The sequence below is a fragment of the Brassica napus genome, chromosome A1 (assembly GCF_020379485.1).
Source record: "Brassica napus cultivar Da-Ae chromosome A1, Da-Ae, whole genome shotgun sequence".
NCBI lineage: Eukaryota > Viridiplantae > Streptophyta > Magnoliopsida > Brassicales > Brassicaceae > Brassica > Brassica napus.
The window spans coordinates 3,049,817-3,074,599 of record NC_063434.1 but is presented as its reverse complement, the minus strand read 5'-3'; the positions used below and the strand labels follow the sequence as shown (position 1 = coordinate 3,074,599).

Here is a 24,783-nt window from a genome sequence, read left to right as displayed (position 1 = left end):
TTTCACTAGCATTACGAAAATTTCATTAGCAAGTCAATGATATTACATTTCTAGCAAAAAAAAGAAATGATTATTACAAAAGAAAATAATTGTCCACGTCTGTCATCCTTCTAGCCAAAAGAGTTGCACGTACAGACGTTATCATATGGGGTATAATAGGGTGTATTATTAGAAGTGTCATTAAACATATTTCCTCTTTGGATGAAATAATTATATGTAGATGCATAGGTAAGATGTTGAAAGCACAGAAGGAAAAGCAATGGCATGTGTTCATGAGAAAAGACTAGACGTAGCCTCCATTATTACGGAAGCACTATATTTATACAGTGTTCTACCTCTTTTACATTATGTACACTGCATCCATATTAAATGCACTCCCCATATTGTTATTATTCTCTCAGTTCATCTTCGTTGCAAACTTCATTTTTATCGAACTTTGCATAGAAAAGGCAAGAACATAAATAGAGTCAAAAGTAATGGTTTTGAACCTCAAGTATATGCGAAAACTACAACGAAAACAATGCTTATAATTGATGTGGTTTCCTAGAGGAGTGGTTCATTTATGTTACTTATATTTTTATACTTGGAGTATACAAGCAAATTGAGTTTTCTAAAAATGTAAGGACATGAATACTAAATAAATTTCATTAAGAATAAAAATCGACAAAATGGTATACAAATTTGCAATTGAAGAACTTTTTTTCTGTGATTACTAGTTTCTTTTAGCGAAACCACATAGTCATTTTATAATTAATAGTTCCGTTATTTCGCATAGTTTTTTTTAACTATGATTTATTATGATCATATAATTTCGCATAGCTTATGGAGAACAAAATAAATATGTTGATAAAATATTTTCTTTACAAGGAAACCGACTTTTCAGCTATATAATACTTTAATGGCTATTAGCCTATTATCAAGTTAAATATCGACAATACGAAAGATTCTAAAAATTGATAGTTCAATCTACACGGGAGATTATGTCGGTTTTTGCAACAAGCCAAGAATATGATAATGCACATAGCATTAGACTATCGTATTTGTGTTTTACGTACAATAAATAAAATATGCATGTCATATATCATTCTCAAATAAAATATGCATGTCATATATCATTCTCATATATACATACATAAAAGATTAGTCTTGGTGAATGATTTTTGACAACTATGACCTTGACATATGAGGAAACCTCACATTCAATTGAACCGTGAAGAATATATTCACAAGCAAAACCAAAACTTCTAATTCTGAGATGAGAATGATTATGCCATTCGACTAATAGTAAATGTTTAATTAGTGTTGGAAAATAATAATTAAAAGGTTAATTTAAGACAGGCGTGAGCATAAGGCATCATAAACAAATGATGGTGAACACTGACTATGGGTCCAAACCTCCATAATTGCACCCTTGTGCTTCTTCTTCTCTTCTTCTTTTTTTCTCCTTTCTTCATAAACTTCTTTATAGTTTCCGGTTTAACCTCTTTTTCTTTTCATTTGAGTAAACGTTTTTTCGTTGGCAAGTTGCAAAACTTATTTGAATTATTTGGAATGTAAAAGTAGTGTCTAAGAATAAGTTCTGTCAGTGAAAAAGGGGAATGATTTTGGTCGTTTTCAGGCCTCTTTTTCTTGTTGTTTGCTTCTTGAGTCGCCATATACAAGACTCCAAAGAAATGGACTATATACTAGTTTGGATGTTTTGTGATAGTGGTGTGAATTTGGTGATAGTAACCAGTAAGCAACATGTGCCGAATGAAAATTTTAAATGGGTCCACAAAAGCCAATTATCCAAATTTAAATAGCAGAAATTAATGCATTTGTTAGGGGTCAAAAATATTGTTTTTTTTTGTAACAAGTCAAAAATATTGTATAATCCAATGTTATATATTGTAATGTAACTATGAAACTAGCAGCTATAAATTTACGAGTGAGAGACTTTAATCAGGTAATGATGTTACATGCTAAACATACCCAAATCTCTTATTTAAGTTAATCATAGCTTATTAATGGTACATATGTATGTTTTTCTCACTTCAATCTAAATCTCTTAACAGAGTATAGTGACATAATTATGCTGCAAAGTTTTTTTTAAATCATGTTTAATTGGAACCATTTACAAAATCAAACGATGGCCAACTTAATTTGACGAGGAAAATGATGATTAATAACTAAAATGAATCCAGTTGGCGAAGAGAAAGAAGAGATTGTCGTCCAGGTTTTATGCTCATAAAGCAACACATGAGTGTTTTTACCTAACACCCTATTTCTATACACTTGCTTTTTTTGGGCCATAAGTGGCATCACCTAATTTTTCCATATTCTAATTCTAACGTTACGATCTTAATTTATGCTAATCCCCGTGTCCTTTTTAGAAATCATGCGAATAGCCAATTATCGCATAAATTCAACTTGTTATAATCTTGTAGTTGACTAATAAAATCATCATATTAGGGACATTTTGATAGTAAAAGTTAGTTGAAACTCGATGAAAAGACTTTACTAGGTGAGCACTACTTTATCTCATTAATTTGTCTTTGGGCTGGTACATTGATCGAATGTATACATTTTCATACATTGTTTACGTGACAGAGTTGACAGTAATCAAAACGCCCACGGTTTAAAGCCGATTCATTCTTTCTTCATCATTACAATAAAAACCAATAAAACTACAAATAAACTTAAATTTTTGAAATATTTCAAAGTATGTTCTCTTTTAGAGAGTTCAATGTGAGCCCAAATTACAGTAAACGTAATCAAAATCAAACTGAAAGAGAAAAAAAGCCGGATTGAATCCCTGAAAACCATGCATGATGATACTCTCATCACATTTAGGATAAGGTCCAAAATATAAACACACAACTCAAGTCCATAATGTGAGTCTGCGAACCTATCTCAAAACTGTGAAACGTGATACTTGTAAACAGCTACAAATCGTAAAAAGTGTTTCCCTCCACTCAGTAAACTTGAATAAGCACTGAAGTATTATAGCTACACAACCTCTGTTTTTTTTTTCTTGATAAAAATTACACAATCTCTGTTCTATTCCCCGCATTTAATTTGTTATATCTTTAGTTGATAGGATATTTTTGTATTGAAACTTGTTTTGTTATTACTACATAACAAGAAAACAAAAAAGTTCTGAGAATTAAGCAGAAGCAAAAACAAAAATACAAAACAAACAAAAGGAAGATAAACCCATTTTTCTAATGAGGGTTTTATTTCCTTGGATGTGTATCTTCCGGTTTAGCCGTCCCTGTGGCCACTTTAGCTACATCAGTGGCACTAGCCTCAGGCTTTTTCTTAGCATACATAACAGTGTACATGACTGCACCGGATATAGCTAATCCAGCGATAGCCATGGTGGTGTAACTGTATGGCAAGTTACGGCGTTGGTGGAGAACACCACCGGGATTACTCCCTGGTGGCCTCTTCGACGATTCAACCCCCGCAGCTTTCACTCCTTCCGGACTCATCTTCGTTGTATCCGCCGTTTTCCTCCAGTCATTTTCTCCAGCCATCTTTTTTTTTTTGGATCAATATCTTCTTGGGACTATCCTAACCAAAGGAAGAAACGGTGTTGCTTTAGTAAATGGGTTATGGAGATAGTAAGAGTCACGAAGACACGTAGTGTTGTTGAGTTTGATAATGTGTCCTCAGTAAGGGACACCTAGCTGATGCTGTTTATTTTCTGTAATAAACGTATTAGGCAGGTGTCACACCTTAAACATATCATAGATTCACGTGCAAATGTATGCTTCTTTACATTTTATATGGAAGTTTCTGTGGGTCTTCCGCGTCTTGTGGGCTTTGTGGAGATATGTTCTTATCTTTTTCAACCCAACACTATAGAAGCCCAGCTAAACTGGCAATCAAACGAAAGTAAAAAACAGACACAGGTAGCCTTGACCAGTCTTCCTAGAAGACTGTGTAATCAGTAATGATCAGATTCCAGGTCTTGTCTCTTACCTAGCCGTTACGCCACCTTCATCAACGGCTACATCAAACATTTTTCATCTTTTCCTTTAATTTCCATTAACTTCAACGGCTAGTTCTCATCTCAAGTCTCTCACTAGATCTATAAAAACCACACAAGCTCCTCACAGACTGTTCATCTCCAACTCATTCAAACATATTCTCACACACTAACACTTTTGTGGTGCTTAAACTCAGTAGAGAACCAATGGCTTCTTCTTCTCTTCTAGTCACCATCTTCCTCTGCATGTTCTTCTTGTCCGTAAATGCCAATGAGGTAACCGTCGGTGGAAAATCCGGTGACTGGAAGATCCCTCCTTCCTCTTCTGACTCTTTCAACGACTGGTCTCAAAAGGCTCGCTTCAAAGTCGGAGACTTTCTCGGTATACATTCAACTTCTCATCACTATCTCTATTCCTTACAAAACCCATAAGCCCATTTTCATTAATGTACTTATTTTTTGTAATCTTAGATGTACTCTGTTTCTAACATTGTCACATGTTAATTTCAGTTTTCAGCTACGAAGCTGGTAAAGACTCGGTGCTGCAAGTGACAAGAGAGGCTTACGAGAAATGCAACACCACGAGCCCGAAAGCCAGCTACACCGACGGGAACACCAAAGTGAAGCTAGAACAACCCGGTCCGGTCTACTTCATAAGTGGAACACAAGGTCACTGTCAAAAGGGGCAGAAGCTACGCCTTGTGGTAGTCACTCCTCGTAGCTCTCTCTCACCGGCTCCTTCTCCATCTGATGGTCCCGCCGTTGCTCCTACTAGTGGCGCTGCTAAGCTCACCGGCGTCTTCAGTGTTCTGGGCCTTGTTCTTGGACTCTGGGCCTTGTTCTGAGAGAGCAGAGATCTTTTCAGTTTTTTTTTTTAAGTTTTAGTCTTGAATTCTATTCTATTTATTAATTTTCAAATATGAAGCAGAGATCTTTGCTATCTATCCCTAGTCTTGTTGTTACTAATTCAGAATTCACAAGATTAAATTAAACTATTATCCCTTTATATAATTGGAATGCCTTTGCACTTATTTAAATTAAAAATTACAAAGAATTCAAACATATGTAAAAAATTTAAGCAAACCAAAAAAGCAACATGCTTTTTTTTTTTTTTTTAACGCTGATTTATTATGATCTTACAATTATGATATAGGAAATATTACATAGACGATTCGACAACCGACAATACTACCTGCCTTATGAAGATCTACGCCTAACTGCATCACCTAAATTCATTGTTGGGCCTAAAGAAGGTAACATGTTTTCTACAAATGAGCCACTATTGGGCCTCAAGATATTTTGGGAGGTAGCTAGTGGAGCGAGCCACTGAGATTTTATCCTTTCGACAAGATTTTAATCAAAAAATCCCCGGTTCACCGTAATCACCAGCTCCGTAGTGTTGTTGCCGTCTGGTGAACGGAGACGTATCCAAATCTCCATGACTATTCATCTTATCTTCGTCTTCGTGTTTTGTTAGTCACAGCTTCTCCACTTTGAAATGTGATATTGCTCTTAATTTTTTAAAAAAAGAAAGATGACAGCTTTACTCTGCTCCACGAGTCTCTGCGGCGATATAACGGTCAGTGACACTTTCCTCGTTAGTAACATCAAAGAGAAACGCAACAGTTTGCTTAACGGCGGATTAAAGTTCCACACTTTAAAGCTTGGGCCTCTGTTCCACCGCAAGAAACAGAGGAAGAACACGAGATGCAGCGTAGTCTTCACGAAAGGCTCTGACTTTTCTGTTTCTATAATAAACAAGAAGACATTCAAATCCTCAGGTGAAGAAGAAGTCGCCAAGATTCTAAAGTCGCTTCCCGATACTGCTTCCGCGTTTTCCTATTTCAAAGAGGTAGCTCAGAGTCACACCACAGAGACTTGCAACTACATCCTCGAAGCTCTAAGACTCGATGGGAAACTCCAGGAGATGGCTTACGTGTTCGATATGATGCAGAAACGAATCATAAAGAGAGACGCCACCACTTTCTTGACTATCTTCAAGTCTCTTTCTATCAAAGGTGGGTTGCGGCAAGCGCCTTATGCACTAACGAAGATGAGAGACTCTGGTTTCCCTTTGAATGCTTATTCATACAACGGCCTGATTCATCTTCTCCTCAAGTCTAGGCTTTGTGTAGAGGCGATGGAGGTTTATAGAAGCATGATCTTTAACGGTTTCAAGCCTAGCTTGCAGACGTACTCATCCCTCATGGTAGGGTTAGGGAAAAGAAGAGACATTGACTCTGTGATGAGTCTACTCAAAGAGATGGAGACGTTGGGGCTAAAGCCTAACGTCTACACGTTCACGATATGTATCCGTGTCCTCGGTAGAGCGGGGAAGATCAACGAAGCGTATGGTATACTCAAGAGGATGGATGAGGAAGGGTGTGGACCCGATGTGGTTACCTACACTGTTCTCATCGACGCGCTTTGCACCGCTGGGAAGCTGGACTGCGCTAAGGAGGTTTTCTCCATGATGAAAACGGGAAGACACAAACCGGACCGTGTGACTTACATCACTTTGCTGGATAGGTTTAGTGATAGCAGAGATTTGGAGTCGGTGAGGCGGTTTTGGAGCGAGATGGAGAATGATGGGCATGTCCCTGACGTTGTAACGTTCACTATTCTAGTGGACGCTCTTTGCAAAGGTGGGAGGTTTAGTGAGGCGTTTGAGACTTTAAATGTGATGAGGGAGCAAGGTGTGTTACCGAATCTTCACACATACAACACGTTGATCTGTGGTTTACTAAGAGTTCACAGGTTAGACGATGCACTTGAGCTTTTTGGTAACATGGAGTCTCTGGGTGTTAAGCCTACTGCCTATACGTACATTGTTTTCATTGATTACTATGGAAAGACTGGAGATTCCGTCAGTGCTCTCGAGACTTTTGAGAAGATGAAGAGTAAAGGAATAGCTCCAAACATTGTAGCGTGTAATGCGTCTCTCTACAGTTTAGCTAAAGCAGGAAGGGACCGAGAAGCAAAGCAAATCTTCTATGGCCTCAAAAACATTGGGCTTGCTCCTGACTCGGTGACGTATAACATGATGATGAAGTGCTATAGCAAGGTTGGGGAAGTAGACGAAGCTATTAAGCTGATGTCAGAGATGCTGGAAAACGAGTGTGAGCCTGATGTGATCGTTGTCAACTCTCTGATCAACGCTCTTTACAAAGGTGATAGAGTAGACGAGGCGTGGGAGATGTTCACTAGGATGGAGGAGATGAAGCTCAAGCCTACCGTTGTGACTTACAACACTCTCCTCGCGGGTTTGAGGAAGAACGGAAAGATCCGAGAGGCGATTGAGTTGTTTGAAGTGATGGAGGAGAAAGGATGTCCGCCTAATACGGTGACGTTCAACACTCTCTTGGACTGTCTTTGCAAAAACGACGAGGTGATGGTGGCGTTGAAGATGTTCTTCAAGATGAGTTGCGTCCCTGATGTTTGTACTTACAATACTATTATATACGGTTTGATGAAGAAGGGTCGAGTTAAAGATGCGATGTGTTTCTTCCACCAGATGAAGAAGCTTGTGGGGCCTGACTTTGTTACACTATGCACTCTTCTTCCGGGTGTTGTCAAGGCGGGTTTAATCGAAGACGCTTACAAGATCATCACCAGCTTTCTTCACAGCTCTGAAGATCAGCCGGCTAGTCTCTTCTGGGAGGACTTGATGGGATCTGTATTGGCTGAAGGTGGAGTAGAGAACGCAGTTTTGTTTTCTGAGAGGTTGGTTGTTAATGGAGTTTGTAGAGATGGTGAATCAATCCTGTTGCCGATGGTGAGATACTGTTTGAAACATGGTGATAATCCCTCAGTTGCTAGAATGTTATTTGATAGATTCACTAAAGATCTTGGTGTTAAACCGAAACTTCCGGTTTATAATCTGTTGATCAGTGGCCTTCTTGAAGCTGATATGATTGAAGCAGCGGAGGAACTGTTCCTAGAGATGAAGAGTAGTGGTTGCTGCATCCCTGATGTTGCTACCTACAACTTCTTGCTTGATGCTTACGGAAAGTCAGGAAAATTGGAAGAACTCTTTGAGATGTATAAAGAGATGTCTTCACATGAGTGTGTACCGAACACAATCACTCACAACATTGTCATCTCCGGGTTAGTGAAAGCTGGGAATGTGGATGAAGCTCTAGATTTATACTATGACCTTATCAGTGATGGAGACTTCTCTCCGAGTGTTTGCACGTATGGTCCTCTCATCGATGGTCTTTCAAAGTCGGGGAGATTGTATGAAGCAAAGCAACTCTTTGAAGGGATGTTGGACTATGGTTGCAAGCCAAACTGTGCTATCTACAACATCCTCATCAACGGGTTTGGCAAAGCTGGCGAGGCTGACGCGGCTTGCAAGTTATTCAAAAGGATGGTTAGAGAAGGAGTGAGACCGGATCTCAAGACTTACTCGGTTCTTGTGGATTGTCTTTGTATGGTAGGTAGAGTGGACGAAGCCTTGCGTTACTTCAAGGAGGTGACGGAGTCAGGGCTAGACCCTGATGTGGTGTGTTACAATCTCATAATCAACGGACTAGGGAAGTCTCGGAGGCTTGAAGAAGCTCTTGAGCTTTACAATGAGATGAAGAGCAGCAGGGGGATCACTCCGGATCTTTACACTTACAACTCGTTGATTCTGAATCTTGGTATCGCGGGGATGGTGGAAGAAGCTGGGAAGGTTTATAGTGAGATACAGAGGGTGGGTCTTGAGCCTAATGTGTTTACGTTTAACGCTTTGATCCGTGGATATAGTTTGTGTGGGAAACCTGAGCACGCTTACGCTGTGTACCAGACGATGGTGACTGGTGGTTTTAGTCCCAACACAGGAACATATGAACAGCTACCGAACAGAGGTTGACAATTTTTACACGGCTAATACAGTTAGAGCTCTCTGCACTAAGTGGAGCATCTGCAGAACAGTTTGTCATGTAAAGTGTACAAAACATAAGGTTGTGTAAATGTCATACTCCTGTTTCAAAAATATTATCTGCTAGAGAAAAAAATTGTTTCAAAAAGATAAATTATATTAGATTTTAAATATACTTTTATTAACTAAAATTGTAATTTAAAAAAAAATTATGATTATTATATTGTGCTAAAAATTATGGAAATAGTTAATCACAAAATGATACATTTATAATCAAAATATATATTTTATATGAATGAAATTTTTAAAACGTGTAACATTTTGAAACATAAAGAATATTATTTTGTTTGTGTTTACATGATACTTTTTATTATTATTAGCCTCATCTAAGAATTAAAAAATAGTTCCAAGAGAAAGTGTGTGTATATGGAGAATCTATCAAGCCATAGCAATCCTAAGTAGATAAGATTATGGTTAATATTTGATACTATCAACGTTTTGGTTTTGAGATGCTACAGGACACCAAGAAGTTACTTGGATAAATAAACTGTTCATAATGTGTGTAAATAGACAGAGAGAGAGAGAGAGAGAGATTGATAGTGTTTCAATAACCTGGAGGTGGTACATAAATTTCCCGGTTTATGTTGGTAGACCCGAATTTCAAATAAACTGTTTGGAGACATCCGATTATTATAATGATATGTAGACACAACACACAATGACACAAAGAACATCATCTCATATAATGATTAGAAGATTAACGTTGGCGTCTAGAAGATGAGTCTTTACGTGACTGTGGCAGAAACCTATGGCGGAGATAAACGGGTGGAGACACCTGCGAGGACCGTCGAGATACGCGGGCCGGAGGAGGGCGTCTCCTTCTAGCATTACGAAGAGCTGGCCGTGGTTGTTGACATTCTTCGTCGGGGAGACCGACGAAGCCTAAGTATGATGGGGTACTGGTATACGAGAGGAAGGTGTCTCTGATTTGGTTAAACAATAACTCCTCCACATCTACCATCATGCGATCATATATCGCCGATACTGCTAGTGCTAGGTCCTGTGGGATGGGATGGATAACCAAGTCATCGCCCGTCGTGATCTCATCGTGTTGCTCTAACCGAACAACCCTCTCGCTCGACTCCTCCATGTTTTCTACTCAACGTAATCGAAGGTTTAAAGACTATATACAACAACACAATTTAAGATAATGGTTAAGTAATCAGAGGGAAACTTTCTTTGGTTAAGTTTTCAAGCTAGCGGCAATTAAATATGTAATTTACATGTTTTGATTTCTTTTATTTCATTATTATCAACTTGGTTGATAAATATTGACTTTATATTCCTTCAAGAAGAATATAATCTTTTGAATATTTTGAAACGGCTGACTGGAATATTTAATTCGATTTTCTTTATCACATCTAGTTTCTTTGTGCCTATATTATACAACAAAATAAGTTTTAGAAAAGAAGGAAATGCTCTTCACAAGAAATGATTTTAAGTGGCTAGCTTATCAAGAAGAGCCAATTACCAGGTAATACTTCAGTTTCTTAAGATGATGACTTGATAACATTGAACTTGGACAATTTCAGGATTCAGGATTCAGGCAAAATTCAGTCGCAACGACATATCAATACTATTAAAACAGGAACATGCCTAATTGATATTAGTTGAGTTCATTTAAAAAAAATACAGCATCAATATGTAACTGCTTATATAACTTTTATTTATACGACATTTAAGAAACAAAACTGTTCCATAACCGAGTCCTACTTTTAAGGAGATGGATTATGAATGGCAAAACAGAATCTATGTTTTGTTTACCAATTGAGCTTCCCGATTTTTTAGCTTAACTAGAATTGGTTGTTAACAATTAAAGTGGGCTTTTCATTTACATTGGATCAAACATTATAAACCTATTTTTATTTGCATCATAAATTATTATGTGTAATAATAACATTTTATAAATCATTATATATAAAATCAAATGATGAAAATTTAATGGAAAACTATTTTTACAAATATTTAATTACACTATTTAATTACTAAACAAATTTGTAACTATGCTTTATTAATTTTTTTTTAAAAATAAAAAATTTATAACTGTTTAGATAAAAAAATCAAAATTAATGCATGAAATGACTATGGAACAAGTGTATACTTTGGCAACCTCACAAATTTAATAGAACTAGGTGTTTTGCCCGCGACGCGGGCTTAAACATTTTCATAAATTTTTGAAAAGTTCTTTGTACACTATCTTCATTATACTAAAATAAATTTTAAAATAACTCAAAATTATATTTTTAATTATATAATTAAAAAAAATTATTTGATAAATATTTAATTATATAATTTATGTTTTTAAATTTTTACTAAAATACTTTTTCAGATAACAATACAATATATATATAGATACAATTTTTTTTAATTATCTTTTTAGATTATGGATAATTCAATATTCTATTTTTAATTATATAATTAAGAATTTTATTTGATTAATATTTAGTTATATAATTTATGTTTTTAACTTTTGACTATAAGACTTTTTCAGATAACAATACAATATATACATAAATTATCTCTGTTTAAATTATATTTCAGATTTTGGATAATTCTTACTATTATTAATTTTAATCAATTATCTAATCAAATAAATTGAAATTTCGTTTAAATTTTTTAGTTTATTTATATATTTTATTCATTAAGGGTATAAACGATATTAACCACTCTAACTTTTAACGTGAGAGCTCGATTCTAAAAATTTACTTCGCAAATAATAGTATAGATTAACAAAAGTTCTTACTAAAGTTTAAAAAAAATATTATACACAAATATGATTACAAAAAAAAAACTACAAATATGATTACAAAAGACACAAATATGAATATTTCATTTCTAACAAAGAAAATACAAACAAAAAATATAACCGCCCTCTGAAGGGCGGATCAAAATCTAGTAACCAATTAAATTATTAGTGTACGTATTCCGATACTGGATGTGCACAAAAACAATTCTATATCCACATCCTACTCACCTTATAATGAGTCAAACATTGTTTAATATCCTGACTCTAGACTAGAACAATCATATATACATATGTGAAGCCTGCGGCAATCAATTGATAAAACATGACACAAAAACCGTAAATCAACATCCCAAAAGATTACAAGTTAATAGGTTACCATAAACAGTGCGTTCATCTCTGGCATAGACAATCCAAACCTGAAACAGGATGAACAGAAATACATCAGAAGGTCGATCGATAGCACAGTCTCGTAACATAACATATCCATCTGATCAAAAGACAAGATTACTTACTACAACATGAAAACCAAACAAAGTAACTTGTTCACACAAGGGCGTTATTTGATGCTCTTTGATTATGTCTTCCTAGTTCACGCAAAAGGGCACCTCATATGAATGCAAACAAAAGTTTTGGTCATAACTTGTAACATTAATGTAAGGCAAAACGTAAAACAATATGCCATTTCAAATGACATAATTACCATCATGTGACAATTTCCATCTAGCTCAACCTTATATTATATCGATCCTTATAAGAAACATGCCACTTGAGAATAAATATCATACATTTCACACGTATCAGAAAGCACCATCTTTCAAGGAGCATGAAAGTTTACAACCAAAACCGAATCAACCAAAACAGAAGATTCGACGGTACAACAAAAGTAAAACGCACTAAGAAACCTAGAGATAAAGCCTATAAGAGGCGAGTCAAGCTCAGCAAGATGAAGAACCCCATGGAGAAATTTCACCTTAATCCCTAAGGCGATTGTTCGCAAGAACAATTGATAGTCGTCGACTGTTACCCAGCAAGAGCTTTTGGTGAGAAGCTCCAGGACCTTGGGTAACACCGATAAGAAGAAGTCCTATTCATAACCTCATCACTCACAAACAAATCCCAAGTTTAAATTGTTCTATCTCTGTCATCGATAAGAGACTATCAATAAATTTGCAACCAGGGAATAGTGTTTTGGCTTAAATAAATAAGAATTTGATCTGGGTGACCAAAAAATCACATTTTAATCTTCTTCAATATTTAGTAATGGAAACGCACACAGTAAGGATTCACAAAGCAACTCCGTACTGTAGTTTTTAACCACTATACTGAATTGTTCTTCAAAATTTAGTAATGCAAACGCATACATGAAGCATTCATAAAGCAATGCAAGTACTGTAAATTTCTTAACCATTATATTGAATTGGTTCTTCTCAGCAAATGCATACACAAACCGCATCTGGACCCCAAAATTACATGAAGAGTTTCGAAAACACACACAAATTAATGTGTCTATATGGTTGTTTACAGGATTAAATGCGAAAAACAAAAACATGTTCCTATATATATCAAGAACCAAACCCACAAAAACATTCTCGCAAAATTCACAGCGTGATCACATGGAATCAGTTATATATAAATTAGATACCATCTATACCACAATTCAACTATTGATAACATAATAGTTTAACTTAGATACATGATTACATATTTCAGGGAATCAAAATGTACGAGCACACAAAATAAATAAGCTAGAAAACCAATAAACTGGATCATGAACAGTACTCTTGCAAGATCCATGATTGAAAATAGATGTGATCAAATGAAGCAAAGGATAGCTCTAAACATAATTATGAATCAAGAGACTAGATCACGGGTTATAAAAGCTAATGAGAAACCGATAAAACAGAAGGAAAAGCTAACCATATAATAATATAGCTTGAATCGAGAAAATTAAGGATTCAAAAGCGTTAGGACCAGCCTAAGGAAAACTAGGTTAACGTTAATGGTCCCATGTTAATCTCGCTTAACCAAGCCTTAAACACATAGATTAAAGCATTTTCGATATTAATGATCTCATAGAATATAACGTTCAACAAGAATAAACAAAAAGCAAAATCGCATGCAATTAGTAACAAATCTAGGAATGTAAGAGCAAATTAGTATAGATATAATACCGTATATAATTTACCTATGGAGAGAGAAAGTGGGTGAGAGAGATGGGAACACAAAAGTGAGAGAGATGGGAACACAATCAAAGAAGAAAACGTGAACGGACCAAAAAGAATCGGTGCCGGAACCTGACAGATAGAGCAGTGAGCACGCAAGAGAAGCAAATGCATCGAACATGCAAAGTGCCTTTGTGTGCTCACTCTCTTCTGTCAGTTTCTTTGCGTTTTTCTAAAACTTGTCCCAAAACACTCACTCAATATGGCCTACCGACACAAATTGTGTAATCAGAGACCGAAGGCGTTTGAAAGAAGGAGACCCTGAGGCTGTAGAGTCAGATCTGAGAGGGCTTAGGGTAAGCAAGAAAGCCAGAGAGAATATTTATAACCAAAGGAAGAGAGGAAAGTTTTATTCATTTTTAGATACCCACAAATCTAGGGTTTTGACCAAATCGTGCGGAGAGGAAAATAAATTACCAAACAGGAAAGAACAAAGGAAATAAAGATTAGATTAAGAGGAAATGTGAAGAGAGAAAGAATCTATGTTAAAGAAGGAAACAAAAAACCTTATCTCTCCATGTCGCTCACTCTCTATCAAGAGTCTTATCTCTGTATTTGTTTTTTCTGTCTCTTTCTTCTCTCTCTCCCTCCTACATGCAATGGGACAGATGTATGGAAAGAGAGACATTTGCGTGGTATGGGATTGGATTGAACAGTACCATTGCAGTTCATAGTGGTCAAATCTCATAACCTATAAACGGCAACGACAATCCTATAAAAGATCTTGACTTTTGTGAATGAATTCTGGTCAAACTGGGAGATAATTACTTTTTGGGAATCAGTTCTTCGCTTGTATTAGAATAGTTATTCGCGTTTAACTTTTTTTGTTTTTAAGTATTTTCTTAACGACAGCCAATTAACAGACAAAACAAGGCAAAAAAAGCAACTCAACAGACAAAACAAACAAACAAAAATATCAGAGGTTGATGTGATATATCAATTGCGGAGATTAATTACGTCTAATTATCTGAACTATAGAAATACATCGTATATAGTTTAATAATGTATCACAGGCCTGTAGTTTAATATTTAAGCAAAAATGTAACTTAACTATCTAAACTAGAGCAATATTGCACCCTATATAGTTTAATATCACAGACTATTGTTTTATATTTTAACTAAAGTAAAAAATGTTATAAGGTTAAGTTCATATTTTTCTCAATTCGGAGATCAAAAAATATGTTAATCTTTTCTGGCCACCTTCGTCATCGAACTCATGATCTGGAATATATACTCAATATTTTCTTTTGCCAACTCAATAGATACCATAAAATACACCAATTAAATTATTAAAATAAAGGGCCCCTAAAATAAATTAATCTTAAATGTAATTACCAATTGTACGTTAAGTTATTTCGCTCGACGCGTGTTATGTACTCAAAATATAATGAACTTATTCTGCTCGTGACGTGTTAATGTATAAAGCGTCCGTTAAACAATTCAATTATTTCGCTCGTTTAATTCTCTTCTGAGATACCGAATAGTTTTTACTGGTGCTAAATGCTGAGAGTTGAGAACAAATGCAAAAATGGAATATGCCGCGAATTTTATTGAAAATAATACTATATATACAAGCCACCCATAAAGCAAAGTCCAAAGATGGATCTACAAAACATATACTCCCAAGAAAATGATAAGAAATCCCTTATGGTGGTTTTGTAGACCACGAGTGCGGACTGTCACGGGTATTAATCTCCAGGGTCCTGCATTTTTTGTAACGATAGTGTGTGTTATTACGTAATAATTTATTATTCATGTTTTGCCATTTTGGTACCTATTACCAGGTTAGCAAATATATTATGGCGATGAACTTCTAGGCCAATTTCACATTTTTGTTCAAGACCAAAAAATAAACAATTACTCAAATTGCGCCATATAAGTTTTTTAATTCCTGGAGAAGTTTCTAAGTGCATCATGAAACTTTTTTGGCAAATTTAATACATATATCTTTATTTGGAATATGATGAAACAATATTTTTCTTGTATAATGCATATATGATCTTATAAAGCTGATCAAATGAAAAAAACTATTATCTTGAAGTTCGGGTAAAACCCTAATTTTGAGTTAGTCTTTAGTTTATTCCATTTTAAAATATCTTCCTTTTCAAAAAGGGTTGTATCAAAATTCAAAGAAACCACATCTTTGTGATAAATACCACCGTTTATTTGATAGTAAAAGGTTGGTAAATCACAAAATATTCACCAATTTTTCTGTTCGGTTATGTATATCTTTCCAATGAAGTATTTTGATATAGATTCTTTTATTTATAAGTATAGATTCATTATTTTGTTAAAAGATATATATATATATATATATCATTTGACTTGATAATGATGAAACAATGTTATTTTCTTGGAATATATATGACTTGGCAAATAGTAAGTATCGTTTTCCAGTATCAATTTACGCTGGAAAAAATATACTGTATTTTAAAACGCGTGGAGGGTGAAAAACATGAAAGAGGTAACTCTGCGTTTGACTTAACAATATGTTCAAAGACTGTCTAAATTCATTAACTCCCGATGACAGAGAACATAACTCCGACTCTTTCACGAGTAGGAAATATGTGGTAAGATATTGTTGTCTGAATAGCCCTGACTTTGTCTCCACACATTATAAAAAATGTTAAAACGAAAGTGAGATATCTTTATTTCTGTCAAAAAGCTAAAACATGTGCATAATTGTGAAAAAGTTTCTTATAGGAATATATATTAATATTTTAAATATATATGAAAGACATTTAGAAGTGTGTTGCAATGGAGTATTAAATTATTTTAAATAATAAACTCATATAAATTAAAGTACCATAGTAAAAACGTCAAACCGATTGTAAAAAAAACATTTTAACCATAATTGCTATAATGTAAAATAAATATTAGTCTCCTCGTGCCACATGTTACTTAAGATTCGTTTATACGAATTAGGTATATATAATACCTGTTTAATAAAGTAAACTCATTTTTCCTATCGGCATGAAACGGTGGTAGTGAGAGAATATGGGATCATGGACCACATGTTATCCCATTCACCAATAGCCTTCCATCTATTACATCACATATCATTATCTAACGCATACTTTTTTATTCGTTTGTTAGTGTCTAGATCTTGTTCTAATTACTACTTATTTGTTTCTTTTTATTTCCTGATTAAAAAATACTGTATTTAACCTGTACTTTTTTATATGCACAACCCACCGAAGACCTCAGATCTAGTGGCCTTATATCATTTTGTTGCAACTTGCAAGGCTGCTAATAGACAATTAAAGTCTATTACATATGGGAAGCAAACATTGGGGTTAGGAGTCTCCAAGCATCTCGTAGACCATTAACATGCGTGAAATAATTTGTTTCAAGTCTTTCGTCGACTTAAAAACAAATCCTTGAACAAAATACATTTGGGAAAAAATTATCTTTGAGGCATCTACAACTCAAAGCCACAAACACTAGTTATTTGGGAGAATAAAGAAATTTTTTGCAAATGAATATTTTATTAAAGAAGCGTCAAGGAATTAATAACTTTTAATTTTGGGAAAACGACCAATTTTACATTGATGAACATATAATATACAAGAAAAAAACAGTTTTATAAAACACTAATACAAAACTGAAATTTGAATCGAAAATTAAAGTCAAGTTTAAGGGTGTTCAGTCCATACTCCATAAGTCCATATTTATGATGAGATTCGTAAAACCTAAAACTGCGTTCGAGTTGAACCAAAAATACCGTGTCATACGATTTTTTATAAAGTAAAATGCCATACGAAGATTCATTGGCTAATGATTTTTTTTTTATAAATTATGATTATGAATAGCATAAACAAATAACTCAACCTAAAGATTTATTGTTTACAATCCAAAATGGAGAGATGATAGGAAAAATGTGCTAAAATAATTCTTTAAAAAAAAATGAAAATAACCAAAGCCATCTTATGTATCCACACATTAACGCTACTACATAAGCTGAAATCAATCCTAAGTGAAAACCACTCACTACTACACTTCTTCTTGTCTTAAATAAAAACAATTCTACACTTCTAGTGCCCAAACGATGTCAAGTCCCACCAACCTACGCCCACCGCAACGACCAATACCACCGCCACCGTTGCGCTTAGCTTTCCACTGTAAATTACGTAATCCCTTTGTCTGCAGCCAGACTCATCGCTTCCTCTTCTTACCGGACTTGGACTGACTTGCCTGCGACTTGCCTGAACTGACTGATTTCCCCTTGGTTGCTGGTTCTGGTGCCTTCGGCGTCTCTTCCGATTCTGACTCCACATCGCTGTCCTTGGTCTTAGAAGCAGGTGTAGATTTTGCTTTGCCTTTAGCCGCCTTTGAATCCTTTGGTTTGTCATCCTGGGACTTCTTGCCGGACTTGGAAGCAGGAGTAGCTTTAGACTTGCTTGAACCAGCCCCACCACCCCTGAATCAGAAGCAGTAATGCTTATCAGCAAAATAATTTTAGAGACTTCCAACACATACTTAACCAATTGCTTTTAAGTTTCGCTTACTTTTTCCCTGATGCTCCAATCTTTGATTGCTTGCCTGTCTTAGCTTTCTTACTCTGGGGCCTGCATGGAGAATTACCAAGCTTGGTCATCACAATAATAGCAAATTCATCTCGTAACAATGTACCATCACATCTAACTTATTCTTTCCAATGCCAAATTAACACCAGAACTAGGGAAGTAACACTTACTCTTCTTCCTCATGACCTGTCTGATCAGCAGCTTCTTCACCCTGCTGACAGAAAATGGAAGTTACATCAAAAAGGGGAGAATGAAAAAAAAAAAAACAACTCGGAGATTAATGAAATTTAATGTATCACCTCTGTTTCTGATTCATCCAGAAAATGCCACTTCTGTTTCTTAAGATTCAAGATTTCTTGATCTCCATCATCATAGATAACCTGAAAACGAAGATAGCAACATCATATAACAAATAAAACATACCATAAAATGCATTGAATCTAACTTAAGAACATGTACAATCAATAGGCTAATGGGTCACCACAATCAAAAGAGACGGAACAAACAATAGTTATTGAGGAGACTAATAAATTACCAGATGTCTCTTCTTAGCAGAATCATATGAATCGACCACACCTTTATAATACCTGCGGAAAAACCCAATATTCAATTACAAGTATCCACAGTTACCCAAGGTGCTAGTCCAGTATCAGCTATCTAAAGGAAAATACATAGAATAGCGAACACCGTTTATGTAAATATAATTCCAATTTCCATAGAAAAAAATATATAAACAAAATGCTTACGCTTTATCAATAGGCCACCAGACCCTGACCCTCGACCCAACTATATTTCCGTCAGGGGTTTGGAGATCAGATGCCTGCAAAGGAATTGGTTCAGTATAAGGAAGGATAAAAAGAAAAACACGTACACAGCACATGAAACCAATACGAAAAAAGGATTAGAGAAAAGATACATAAGTCACACAGAAGGGAACAAACATATGTTTAAGAGAAAAGTATCCACAACATGACGAAACTAAGATGTAATCATGAACTAGTGAAAATGGCAATGGCTAGAGCATGATTTTTCCACACATTCTTTTATGCGAGCAACAATTGTAATAGGTAAGTTTACGAAAACATACTTTGCCCAGACTTCGTTTTCTCTTTGAGCTTGTATTAGGACTCTCTTCTATCGGTTCCTTCACTTCTTTCTTTGACTTTGAGGCTGACTTTCCAGAGGAAACAGCCGGCTGAAACACAATTAAACGATTTCTATAATAGTAAGAGGACAGGGAAGGCAGATAGGCATCGAATCATACAGGTCAGGGGGAAAACTTACTTTTTCACTATCACCTGAAGAATTATCATCCATGGCTTTCCCACGTCCTGTTTTTTTCTTTTCCACTTTTGGCTTTGAGGATTCTTGTACATTATCACTCTCAACTGCCTTCTTCTCTGACTGCTTTGCAGCTTTTGTCTCAGAGGTGCTTTTCTTTGAAGGAGAAACAGTAGACTTGGCTTTACTTGATGAGGCAACCTTTTTTCCGGACTTTTTTGTCACTTTAGCTTCAGAAGTGTTTGTTTCTTCGGGAGCTTCTTCGGTAACACTAGCAGCAGATGGCTTGGCCTCCTTCCCCGAGCTCTCCTTTTTCTTCTGGTTTGCGGTCGTCTTAGGCCGGGTTTCCTCAACAAGATCTTCAGCATTAGATGGAGAACTGACAGTGGCAGTTTCATCAGCTGATGGCTTGGCCTCCTTCGACGAGCTCTCCTTTTTCTTCTGGTTTGCAGTTGTCTTAGGCTGGATTTCCTCAACGAGATCTTCAGCCTTAGATGGAGAACTGACATTGGCAGTTTCATCAGATGATGACTTGGCCTCCTTCGTCGAGCTCTCCTTTTTCTTCTGGTTTGCAGTCGTCTTAGGCTGGATTTGCTCAACGAGATCTTCAGCCTTAGATGGAGAACTGACATTGGCAGTTTCATCAGCTGATGGCTTGGCCTCCTTCGTCGAGCTCCCCTTTTTCTTCTGCTTTGTAGTCGTCTTCGGCCGGATTTCCTCAACAAGATCTTCAGCCTTAGATGGAGAACTGACATTGGCAGTTTCATCAGCTGATGTCTTCGATGGAAAAGCCTGCACACTTGTTTCCTGATCATTTTCAGAAGCAGCAGCGTTAACAGATGAATCATCAGGAGGCAAACTTTGCACATCCTTGCTTTCCAAGAGTGCTTCAGGTTCAGTCTCCTCCTTGACATCTGAACTTTTTGATGAATCCACCTCTTTGACAGAACTAGGTTCTCTTTCCTGAGTTTGATGTTCAACAGTTGGTTTCTCTTCAGATGTATTATCCAAGCCAGTGTTGCTAGGATTATCAAGTTGTTCAGGCTCATCTTTAGCATTCGTATCATCTAGCTTCTTTGTAGACTCAGTATCAACAGAAGAATCATTTTGCTGCGCAATGCCATTGCTGACTCCTGACTTACTTGATTCGTCCTTAGGTGGATCAGTTCGCTCGGGTGTAGAAATTACTTCTGCCTCCTGTTTATCCTGCTGATTAAAAATAAAAACCAATGAACAATCTACTTGAGCAGTTTTGCTTCTCAATGCTGATTTAAGGGAGAAAGAAACATACCTCTACTTCTGCTTCCTTTGTTAAATGACCTTGACTATCCTGCGGGGTACAAAATTGAGAGAATGGTATAAGAGCATGCAATGTAACTCGGAGACCAAAAGATGAGGCAAAGTTCGACAGAAAAACGGGTGATATATAAAACTGACTGGGTAGAGAAACAGATTAGAAGGCTTACCTCTTTCTCATTCTCAACAAGTTGGTCCTGCTGCAAAGCACTGAATGTCCCTTCACATATCGAAGCCACTACCTTACTATACTTATCTAAAGAGACACCCGACGATTTCACTGCTTCAGTCAGATAATTTTTGAGCTTGCTAGCACATTTACTGAGAACTTGTTCTGCTAAACTCCGTGATACTTGGGGAACCTGAGGACAAGTTGAAAGAGTTACAGAAGAACATCGATTGCTGAAAATAACTACCGAGACCATCAATGTATCACCTCATCATCCTTTCTAACATAATGCAGAATTGGTGAAAGCATCTTTGGAGGTATCTCCTCGCTTTCTTCTAAAACAAGTGTCATAATGTTCTCCATAGAAGAAAATAAGTTCCCTGTATGATGGTCCCTGAAAATGTAAATAAATTAATCATCAGAAAACATGATATCTAGTGAGAAGCGTGGAGATGCACGGGAGGGAAAGTTAAAATCATGTTTCTGTAAAGAAAAAGTAATCAGTCACAAAATAGATTATCTGATGTGCTGAGTGGTAACAACAGCATCTAAAAATCAATGTGGCATAAGGAATCTGAAGGAACAACAGTTTAGGATAATAAGCAATGCACACAAATTGGAAGATGTCGCTAATTTATGTCGTATATTTCCTGGACCTTAAATTGGAAGCTAAAAGAAAACTTTTGACGATATTAGAACTGTTGCTAAGTTCAACTATAATAATATCACATGGATTTAGATTAGAATGTACCTAACGGCCTTCAAGAAGTTTTGGAACATCTCGATAAGAAGTGAATCACATTCAAGATCCAACATCACAACGCACGATCTGACCTTGGCCACAGTTTCAAGGATCGAGGTCCTTTTGGAATAGGAGCGACTAGAGTCGTCGTCTAAATTTTCAAATGATGATACGATTAGCTTAAATACCTCCTGCGCATGAATAGAAGAAAAGAGTCAGCAACCATTCAATCACCTTTATGCCCATTCCCTCAAGAAAAATTACCAAACAATAACATACCCTCATCTTATCATCATCATAAGGAGCATCCGGAGCAGTTATTCTAGTAATCTCACTGATGCAGGCAGCGACTGCAACTTTCACATCGATATCAGAATGCTTGACGAGTTTCCCATCGACTAATGCTGTCATCAATGGAGAGAGCGCATTCTGCATTGAGGCAGGAGGTGACTGCTCAACATCTACTAAGCAAGTGAAGATTTTCTGCAGCGAAATACAAAAGGAATATCAAAAACACAAGAATTCAAAAATCACACCATCCCCACCACCCACTTGGATCTGAAAACCAGTCCACAAAACCAAGGCATAAAACAGTAAATGAAGTAGTGGAATTATGAGATGAATGTCATTCCTCAACGCTGATCTAGAAAGTAATCTCTTTTAACTCGCTAAAAGTATTTCTTCAATGTTAGAACAAAAAATCATAAATACAAACATGTAAGAGAAGAGTTGAAGCACAAGAAAATATCCTAGAAACACTTAGAACACCTCACTTGCTTATCATCTTAGTGATAAAGATCTTGTTTTTGTGTGTCTGTGTGTGTGCAAATCTATCAAAGATCAGAATCAGATACCACAAACTAGAAAACTAATCCCCCAGACTTATGTACATCGCACATCCTTCCAATTAAAAAAAATATTCAGAAGCCAATTTAATGACAAAACAAAAAAAATAGTTTTTGAAAGAGCACAACAGTTCAAGCAGCCTCTGTAACCCAGAATCTGATAACCGTTGCTTAATCGATACACATATCAATTCCGAAACAGAGAGATCATCCTAAGCAAGATCTAAACAGCAATGCAGTAGATTCACAGAGCCTAACGAAGAAATCAACAAGCGAAATGACGCAAATCGAGAAATCTAACACTAAAGACATGCACACAGTTAGCATTGCAGGAAGAAGGGAATGGTGAAGGGAGCTCACGTCAAGGAGAGGAAGAAGCTCATCGAGTGAAGAAGGTGGATCAACAAGCTTTTCCCCTGCTTCCAGAATCTGATTCTCGATCTCTTTCTCAGAATCCGACATCACTCTCCTCTCCTCTCTCGTGGTGCGTATCTAACAATCAGATCTCTACAAATCCCTAGCCGGATTAAGCTAAGAAGCTACGAGAGAATCACGCCTAGGGTTTTCTCCTCTCCTCTCTTCTCTTTTTTTTCTTTCTCAGTTTGCCGGAAACCAAAATTAAAATTAAAGAACGCGAGAACCCACAAGCGCCGTTAAAAAAGATCTTCTAAAAACATTTATTTATGAGAATTTATTTAACTGGTCATGGTCGTGGATGTGTTTCCATCTTTTAATTTTTACCCTCTCTCTTTTTGGGCTTTCTTTATAAGGGAATCCAGTATTGTGATCTTTTTCCCCCTTTACTCCGGATTTCACTAGGATTTTTATTAACTCTGGTTAGCTACATGATTGGCTTTCAAGTCCGATTATGAAAACTTCAGATTTTGTCCGGGCTACGCCCGGAATTATTCAAATAATGTTACTATATATTACTTCTATGTTATAAAAATATAAATAGAGATTGAATTACAAATGAGTAAAATTACAATTTTTTAAATCTAGACTATGTATGGAATGGTGGACAAATGCGAAATAAATAAAGAATTTGTTAAACTTTAGCTATTATCCAAAATATTTTTTCTTTTATATTTATGTTATTTAGAAAATATATTTGTAATCTCCACATCACATATTTCTTTGCTTAAATAATCTAATTGAATCTAAATTATTCATTTGAAGAGAACGTAAAAAAATTTCATCTTGAAAACAAAGTTGATAGTTTATTTTTTATAGTTTGTGCAATCGTCTTGAAAAAGTTGTAAACAAAGTAATTAGTGTAAGAAACAGAGAAAATCTTCGCGGACCAAAAGCCGTGTTTAGGTCGTAAGAAAGGAATGACCTGTAAATGAATAAGAATAAGTTAGTTAGCATAAATTATGTTAATGCAACAGTAGCTCTATTTATATAAAAGTTTTGTACCTGACGTAGATGAGGAAAATCATATATGTAAGTCCTTTCTTATTAGAATTGTTACTCTGTAAATAAAGTATTTCATAATAAAACATTTGACGTTGTTTTATTATTTTAACTGCTCTATGATTAGGATCAGAATTTAAACAAAATCAGAGCAGTCATAAGTAAAGTCAATACCATCTCTAATAATCAAGTCGTATATAACTATATATCGAGACCGATAAACATGAAGTATATCATAAGGGTCCGTATTATGTAAGATGTCGATACCTGTGTAAGATGATTATGTAATCTAGATCGTAGTGGGTAGAGACAGGGTTGATCAGGATGGTAGAGGCTATGAGATACAGTGGGCTTCGATAGATAACGATATATAAGAGAGACGGCCGTGGTTTTGAAGAAAGAGTGTAAACGATAAGGTTATTATATTTTGATAGGTTCTTCTAAAAATTTCGACCAATGACAGCTGAAGGTGAGATTACGTAAATTCAACTACTAATGCTAACCGTTATACATGTCAATCAAATGGTATAATTAATTTTTTCCTTTGGTATATCCTCGGTTGGATACATGAAAATTCTCAAAGGAACTGAGAGTTTACAGATTTGCTTCAGCATGAGACTGGATATAAGAGTTAAAGAGTTCA

The 24,783-nt window shown here is 35.8% G+C and overlaps 5 protein-coding genes across 8 annotated transcripts; 2 read left to right on the top strand and 3 right to left on the bottom strand.

Annotated features, from left to right (window-relative positions):
* Positions 1-3,072: 3,072 nt before the first annotated feature.
* Positions 3,073-3,584, bottom strand: LOC106371401. The gene has a single exon (XM_013811470.3). The coding sequence runs from the start codon at positions 3,516-3,518 to the stop codon at positions 3,216-3,218; it is 303 nt and encodes a 100-aa protein (XP_013666924.2). The 5' UTR covers positions 3,519-3,584; the 3' UTR covers positions 3,073-3,215.
* A 490-nt stretch (positions 3,585-4,074) lies between these two features.
* Positions 4,075-4,984, top strand: LOC106371395 (early nodulin-like protein 1). Its single transcript, XM_013811464.3, has 2 exons — positions 4,075-4,355; positions 4,484-4,984. The coding sequence occupies exons 1-2, from the start codon at positions 4,181-4,183 to the stop codon at positions 4,816-4,818; spliced, it is 510 nt and encodes a 169-aa protein (XP_013666918.1). The 5' UTR covers positions 4,075-4,180; the 3' UTR covers positions 4,819-4,984.
* Positions 4,985-5,300: 316 nt separating this feature from the next.
* On the top strand, positions 5,301-9,028 carry LOC106372436 (pentatricopeptide repeat-containing protein At4g31850, chloroplastic-like). Its single transcript, XM_013812685.3, has one exon. It carries the CDS (start codon positions 5,508-5,510, stop codon positions 8,826-8,828), a length of 3,321 nt encoding a protein of 1,106 aa, XP_013668139.2. The 5' UTR covers positions 5,301-5,507; the 3' UTR covers positions 8,829-9,028.
* A 566-nt stretch (positions 9,029-9,594) lies between these two features.
* On the bottom strand, positions 9,595-9,987 carry LOC106355021. Its single transcript, XM_013795046.1, has one exon. It carries the CDS (start codon positions 9,985-9,987, stop codon positions 9,595-9,597), a length of 393 nt encoding a protein of 130 aa, XP_013650500.1.
* Positions 9,988-17,670: 7,683 nt separating this feature from the next.
* On the bottom strand, positions 17,671-24,446 carry LOC106354749 (sister chromatid cohesion protein PDS5 homolog C-like). 4 transcript variants are annotated; one of them, XM_013794769.3, is made up of 16 exons: positions 24,408-24,446; positions 24,144-24,199; positions 23,085-24,063; positions 22,159-22,362; positions 21,889-22,070; positions 21,405-21,531; positions 21,139-21,330; positions 20,964-21,002; positions 19,676-20,881; positions 19,479-19,586; positions 19,138-19,211; positions 18,927-18,978; positions 18,691-18,771; positions 18,562-18,605; positions 18,374-18,433; positions 17,671-18,285 (listed from the first exon to the last, which is right to left on the bottom strand). In XM_013794769.3, exons 3-16 carry the CDS (start codon positions 23,184-23,186, stop codon positions 18,021-18,023), a joined length of 2,736 nt encoding a protein of 911 aa, XP_013650223.2. In that variant the 5' UTR covers positions 23,187-24,063; positions 24,144-24,199; positions 24,408-24,446; the 3' UTR covers positions 17,671-18,020. The 4 variants fall into 4 exon arrangements, with proteins under 4 accessions (XP_013650223.2, XP_013650224.2, XP_013650225.2 ...); XM_013794770.3 differs by having other exon boundaries at positions 18,562-18,602; XM_013794771.3 differs by having other exon boundaries at positions 19,676-20,878.
* Positions 24,447-24,783: the final 337 nt, after the last annotated feature.

Excerpts from the sequence above, each read along its gene's own strand:
- LOC106371401 (XM_013811470.3), bottom strand. The coding sequence starts at position 3,518 with ATGGCTGGAGAAAATGACTGGAGGAAAACGGCGGATACAACGAAGATG.
- LOC106371395 (XM_013811464.3), top strand. The coding sequence starts at position 4,181 with ATGGCTTCTTCTTCTCTTCTAGTCACCATCTTCCTCTGCATGTTCTTC. Across the intron at positions 4,356-4,483 it reads CAAAGTCGGAGACTTTCTCG|TTTTCAGCTACGAAGCTGGT; the intron begins GTATACATTCAA and ends TGTTAATTTCAG.
- LOC106372436 (XM_013812685.3), top strand. The coding sequence starts at position 5,508 with ATGACAGCTTTACTCTGCTCCACGAGTCTCTGCGGCGATATAACGGTC.
- LOC106355021 (XM_013795046.1), bottom strand. The coding sequence starts at position 9,987 with ATGGAGGAGTCGAGCGAGAGGGTTGTTCGGTTAGAGCAACACGATGAG.
- LOC106354749 (XM_013794769.3), bottom strand. The coding sequence starts at position 23,186 with ATGTCGGATTCTGAGAAAGAGATCGAGAATCAGATTCTGGAAGCAGGG. Across the intron at positions 21,003-21,138 it reads TTGTTGAGAATGAGAAAGAG|GATAGTCAAGGTCATTTAAC; the intron begins GTAAGCCTTCTA and ends TGTACCCCGCAG. Across the intron at positions 18,286-18,373 it reads ATTGGAGCATCAGGGAAAAA|GGGTGGTGGGGCTGGTTCAA; the intron begins GTAAGCGAAACT and ends CTTCTGATTCAG.